The 6,874-nt window shown below is 33.3% G+C and overlaps 1 protein-coding gene across 1 annotated transcript; it reads left to right on the top strand.

Annotated features, from left to right (window-relative positions):
* Positions 1–5,151: 5,151 nt before the first annotated feature.
* LOC149538979 (metalloendoproteinase 4-MMP-like) lies at positions 5,152–6,111 on the top strand. The gene has a single exon (XM_089799021.1). It carries the CDS (start codon positions 5,208–5,210, stop codon positions 6,057–6,059), a length of 852 nt encoding a protein of 283 aa, XP_089655147.1. The 5' UTR covers positions 5,152–5,207; the 3' UTR covers positions 6,060–6,111.
* The last annotated feature ends 763 nt before the right edge of the window (positions 6,112–6,874 follow it).

The following is a 6,874-nucleotide window of genomic DNA, read 5'->3' as shown; positions in this document are numbered from 1 at the left end:
CAGAAACCTTCCAAATAGAAAGTAAAACTAGGGTGGGGATGATACCCACAAGCTTTAGTACTGTAGTATAAAGTTGGCATGTTAAGGCTTAAAATGATCACTTCTAATGATCTACTCTGTTAGGAGCAATAAGGAATGCTAGGTCCACCTTACAAAAAGATTTACTAACATAAAATGAAGTATGCACTCAATAAAGAGATTTACATAAGACTATTAGGTCTACCTTGTAAAAGGATTTGACTGATCCACCTATTAAGATGAAGCAGTAGCTGATCTCTAATCTACAACTTGCTTTGATGATTGAGATTCTTCTGAGTGTACAAATCACCTTGCTATGATTAAATAAATCTTTTTTGCTCCTTATACTATTATAGCCTTTGTAATTCGCTCTTCTACTCTTCTCTAATGATTACATTATTTCTATTTGATTATTTGGATGTGATACAATACATTACATATATACCAATTTAATTACACAATTACAAAGTTGGCCATAGTACAAGTTTAAAAAAATATTACAAAGTTGGCCAAAGTGTTGAAACTCAGGTTCTAAAGACTAACTTGGTCAGGTTTTGATACTCAACATCCACTGTCAATGCTCAGCATCATCATGCACTCGAAAAACGTAGAAGTTTGGTCCATACTAATCACTTCCAAGTATTCTTGAACTTGATTTGCACTAGTGACTTAGCGAATACTGTGAAACACGGCATATAAAATGGATCACTTGATTCACACTATGTATCTCGATCAATGCTATCACTTCAAGCTCAATATAAACTAAGTCACTTGGTTAACACTTAATAGCTTGGTTAACACTAGACTTGCATCACATCAATTGCAAACTTGGTAAGCACTACACAACTCAGTTTGCACTAGTAAACTCAACATAAACCGAGATGCACGGTTTACATTGTTGATCATCACCATAGTAGTAATTGTTCAGTGTAAACTAAAATCTATCCAAAAGACTCAGAAGCAACTATAGAACTCAATAACAACTGAAATGCTTGATTAACATTGTTAACTGTACAATAAGCTTGGTATGAACTTACAATCTGAATAAGTGTATGTCACTAATAACAAACATGACTAGAATGTCAACGCTACAAGCTCATCTGAGATTTCACTAGCATACTTCCCCTTTTCTTTTTATGAGATTTCTTTTATCTCTAGGAAGGATGAATTACCTATGGGCTTGATACCAAAGAGAATAGACCATTGTTCGTTGAAACCTACATCTAGGACATTCCAAGCAGATTGTGGGTCCAACATTGTCTGACAAAATTTCAAAGCCTCCTTCCCTAGGACTTGCCTTGATTCCCATGGGCCCTCATTCCCAAAGGAAACTTTATTCCCCTAGTCATCCTCCTCCTCGTAGGCACCTAAACCCTTCCCTACTCCATCTTGGATAGAACCACCCAAGGCAAATTTCAAATTTCCAATCTCTCTTATTCCTGCTCCCACTCTTGCTCCCCTGGTCATCCTCCTCTAGAAAAAGTTTCTAAATACTCATTATAGTAAAGGAACATGTTTCATTCAATATTTTATTTATTCTTGTAGTTGAAATATAATTATATTGATTATATTGCTATTTTCACCACTTTATGATAGTTCATATATTCATAGATCTTGGTGTAGTTGTTAGCCTAAACTTGATGACAAAGATGAAAAATTAAGTTAAGATTCTTCATGGTTCCATTCGAAGGCTCATTTGGTAATATATTTTCTTATGATCTATTGAGTTTGACATTGCAAGGTATGAAAATGATCCAAAAATTTGATAATGTTAAAGGATCCATAAATTTTGCCTCATAAAATAAGTGTCAGGAAATCTAAATTGTGAACTTCTATTGATATAAATTTATGTGTATTGGTCCATGCTTTTTGAACATTAGATATATTATGAGAGATGTTGTTAAACATTGGTTCTTTGTTACAAGATGAATTGAGGCTATGTAATGAAATATAAGTTAGTTGGGATGCTTCCTAATGAATAAATTTATTAAATGGTCTTCTCCCTTTATTGGGTATTTCCAAAATAAAGACTGATAGAGGGTAGAATAATAAATTTAGATTTATTAATATTTAAAATTATAACATTGAATTTTCAACTATTCTTGTCCTAGCTAGAGCCTAGTAGGGACATTACAGTGGTATCAAAGCATGGCCTTCTCATCCTATAGGGTAAAAGTAAAAAAAATAATTATAAAAATTAAAATAGAAAAATGTTGAATTGTCATAAGTCAATAAGAAGAAATCTAGCAATGTTATACTACATATATTTCACTTTTCAATAGAAGTCCATAATCACTAAAAATGAAGATAAACCAAAATATTTGAATTTAAACTCTTAGTATAATGCAATCAATGATCCTATCATATAGTTAACACCATTATGAGATACCAAAAAAATATTTCTTGTCCTAAGGTTAGTCAATAAGATATAATGATAAATGTATGATTGCTTGAGGAATATCAAATTTGGACAAAGGGACTGCAATGAACCTTGATTAAGTTATGGATTAACCAATGAATAAATACTAATGACATTTGACGAATATATCTTTCATTAACAATATGACTGCTCAATATCAATGATAAATACATAAAGATTAATTTTGTTTAAAAAATATATAATTTATCAAATAATGTTCATTATCAATTATTCAATATTTAATAAGTAGTCTTGTTAAACAAGAATAATTTATCAAATAATCTTCATTAACAATAAAAATATATTCACAAACAATATTTAAACACTTATCATTATTCAAATAAAATAAAATAAAAATATAATTATTAAAAACTAGTTAAAAACTAAACAAAGGTGATTTGGGTTACATATATAGAAAATATTGATCACATGTCTAAAGGTATGTGATATTCCCAAGGAATCAATGTAGTAAATTGATCCTTAACTTAATGCTAATTAAAAAGGGGCAACGATGGTTTGTACAGAATAGTGATCATTTGAAGGGTCACACCGTTCGATAGGCCCTAGGGAGGTATAAAAGAAAGGATGCGGCTATCCTCCATCCAAACTATACAGTTGACCAATTTTCAAAAAATTGAAAACATCATGGATTTTTTTGAAAATTTCAGCGTTTGGTCTTCATGATTTGCATAGTTTGTAGTCGAGAACAACAAAAAATTTGGAAAAAAAATCACTGCATTTTCGTGAATTTGGAAAATAAATAAATAAATAAATATTTGACTGTGTTTTGTCTGTTTTGTCTTTAGTGCATTTTGGATGGAGATTAGCCTGTCCCTAAAAGAAAGAACCCATGGGGAGCTTATGGGCATATAAACATATTTTTATTTATTCATTTACCACTTATTAATAGGAAGAAAAGACATTAAATAATAAATTAAAGCAAGAGAATATAATATAAAGAAGGATTAATTTTCTATCAATCAAGGAAAATCTTGTGAATCAAGCATGATGCTAATGGTTTAATTGTAATTGTAATTCTGAATATATTTTTATGGATAATTTATACTTGTACATATAGAGAGAAGTATACATGTATATGCAATATGGAGTACTAAGAGAATGATACATGTGATTTAACTTGGTTAATTGTTAAGATCAAGAGAATCCCTTCTTGGGAAGAGAGTGATCTTAATATGACTAATGGCTTAAGATCAAGTTTCTTTTGGGAAGAGGGTGATCTTAATATTGTTATAAGGCCAGAATATTATGTTGAAGGGAACATATGCATATTTGATAAGGGCTCTAGATAGAGAATACCTGCTTCCATATCGTTTATTTATAATTTTCATAAACAAATATTATTGTAGATAATTTTACTAAATGGGGTTTTAAGGCTAATAATAGATGTAATTACTCAAATGAGATTAGTCCTAATCCCTTGATCAATCTCCATAGTTCCTTCAACTTCTCCAAGATGGTATAGGTTGGTCGAGTTGCTACTATTCCTTATGTATTGTTAGGTTTGTGAGTTATGTATTTGCTTATGACCTTCAAGATAGAGTTGAGTGACAATCCTCCTTGTATTTTTATTTCTTTGACTTTTATAATATTTGTTGAGCTATTTGAAAATTCTTAAATGTTATATTTTATCTTTTAAATTAATATATTTATTTTTTCCTAATAAATAATTATGCAATCTTTTTTTTAAACACATTACTATTTTTGAAGTTCCCTGAGTCTAATATATATCTTTATTTTTTCAATGGAGATTTTTTATCACAAAGTCAATTAAGCTACCCGATACTAGAGCATGAGTCTTACGTTGAGACCTCTCTAATTTAGAGCCAAGGACTAACTCAAGGACTAAGGTGTGTATACATTCCACCTATTTTCCTGAGGCACAATCCCCATCTCATCCCTTATGATGTTAGAGTCTTGCACTCAACAAGACTTATCTTTGATGGGTTCATTACAAACCATTCGATTTCACAAACCAACAAGAGCTTATTAACTTAGTTTTATAATTGTCATAAGTCTTATATAAATTTATGTAATGTCAAAGAAATCTATTTATCTTATCTTCATGAAAGAATGCTGAAAAGAAAGTTTCAAAGATTATTTTATTTTTATGGAAGTATCTTAAAGAACTCTTTCCAAAAGAAGTCAAGAAGGAGGTTGAAATAAAAGAATGTTGAAAGTTCAAAAAATTATATTCTTTTTATGGAAGTATCTTAACAAAAGAAGTCAAGAAGAAGAATGTTGAAATGAAAGAATGCTGAAATGAAAGTTGCAAAAATTATTTTCTTTTTATGAAAATATCTTAAAGAACTCTTTCTAAAAGAAACCAAGGAGGTTGAAATAAAGAGACAAAAACATCCCATTGTTTGTTACATTAGCAAATTTTCATGTAGGAAGGTCTCATTCTAACCAACATGGTGATATAAACTCCAAGCCAAAGAAGATTTCGATGCTATTTTCCTTTTTTCCGAGGCAAAGTCTCTTAGGGAGTTCAAATCATTTATATCCTAGCCTGAGTATTTCACTATGAATCAGAAGGAGAGACGCAGGTGCTTGCCTATGGATGTCCGTTTAGAATGCTGGCATGAAATCTCATTGTAACGAAAACAAAATAGTGATATCAACTGCAAGCAAAAAAAATTGGAGGCTATCTCCTTTTTCCATATGCAAGCCTTGTGTTTCGCTACAAAGCCAAACGTATTACCTGGCAAGAAGCGAATCAGTTGGGAAAGGATCTTGTGATTGCAAGAAGATGGAGAGATGCAGGGTACTTGCCTACAGATGTGTCTTTGGAATGCTGGTTGCAATCATGGTGGCCAAGATCAGCACGTCACAAGGAGAAGAAGTACTACAAATGAGCATTGAATCCAATTCCAAAACGCCATTGATCTCAAAAGTGGAGCTGAAGAGAGGGTGGTGCGGTCGAGAAGACGTCAGGGGAGGAGAATCCCTGATGCTTCTCCCGAGAAAACAGTGGGTGGAGGGGCAATGGAATCTGATTGCGGAGGAGAAGAAATGGAGGAGCAGCAGCAATCTGACCTACGCATTCTCCTCCACAATTGGGTCCGTAGAGTCGCCCATTCTGTCGGAGGAGGACATCAGATCGGCAATGGCGGCCGCATTCGAGACCTGGGCCGCGGTGGTTCCGCTCAGTTTTAGGGAAACCGAGAGCTTCGAGGACGCCATGATCAAGATCGAGTTTCTTCAGGGAGAGCACGGCGATGGGTGGGCTTTTGATGGGGTTTTGGGGATCTTGTCCCATGCTTTTGCACCTGAGGATGGGCGATTTCATTTGGACGGGGCGGAGATTTGGACGGTTAATCTTCACCGGACTTCTTCCCCTGACGCTGTTGATCTTCAGACCGTGGCTCTGCATGAAATTGGGCACCTGATTGGACTCGACCATTCGACTGTTCATCAGTCTGTCATGTTTCCTTCGCTTCCGCCTAGATTTGTGCGCCACTTTCTCAGTGAAGATGATGCCATGGGCGCCGCTGCCCTCTATGGAAATCCCCTGTTCAGCTCTCAACCCCAATCTTGTTCCCACCCTTCTGCATTTCTTCTGGTTGTGATGTTTCTTTTGGCTTTCATATTTCTCTCTTAGCCTTCAATCATTAAAAGCTCTCAATCATGAAAAGGGTTTTCCATTTTCCCACGGGAGAACCGTCGATTACAGCATGGGTTACTGAACTTTTGAAGCAAAGGATTTGGGACAAACGTTGATTGCATCATTTGTTAGATGGGTTGCTGAAGTTTTGAAGCATGTAATTTTGATAAACGTTCGAATTGGATCTTTTGCTAGGTACGAATTGGTTTTTTTGGCTTGGGTTATTTGCCGCGGTACCGCATTCGATACCAGATCACCATGCCTGCACTTGTGGACGACAGAAAATTTCGTCTGAATTATTTCTCATTACTTGGTTTATGAGGTAGCCTATATCTTGATTGCATTCAAAGAGATTGTGTAATTTTTTCATCCCGAAGCATTCCTGTCATTATGCGTATTCATCCATTTAATTCATGTAAATTACAGAATCTTATTTCTTCCGTTTGTTGTTCAAAACGAGACCAGACTAAAAATATGAGAATAAGTTGATGGATTAAATTGTTTTAATTAAATGAAAAAGTTGAATTATATTCTATTGAAAACTATTGAAATTAGATGATTGTAAACTTTTAAATTGTGATCTTTGAATAAACTATATAAAAGAAATAACACAGTCTGTTCTAAATAAACGGCTTGTTAAAATACACAATAAAAAGTGAATAAGTAAATAAAAATTAATCTTATAATAATAATGATGTGATGTAATGATATGACGTAAAGTTCTTTTATAAATTGATTTAAAACTTCTTTTCTTTTTCACATTAAAGAAAGATTTTACAAATTATATTTCAATGCAGACAATTACTGGGTAG

Source organism: Cupressus sempervirens, chromosome 9, assembly GCF_028749045.1.
Source record: "Cupressus sempervirens isolate cs-2001-9-10 chromosome 9, ASM2874904v1, whole genome shotgun sequence".
NCBI lineage: Eukaryota > Viridiplantae > Streptophyta > Pinopsida > Cupressales > Cupressaceae > Cupressus > Cupressus sempervirens.
The sequence above is the reverse complement of the archived record's forward strand: the minus strand, read 5'-3'. Positions and strand labels throughout refer to the sequence as shown.

Bases quoted from the DNA above. Each gene is read 5' to 3' on its own strand.
- LOC149538979 (XM_089799021.1), top strand. From the start codon at position 5,208: ATGGAGAGATGCAGGGTACTTGCCTACAGATGTGTCTTTGGAATGCTG.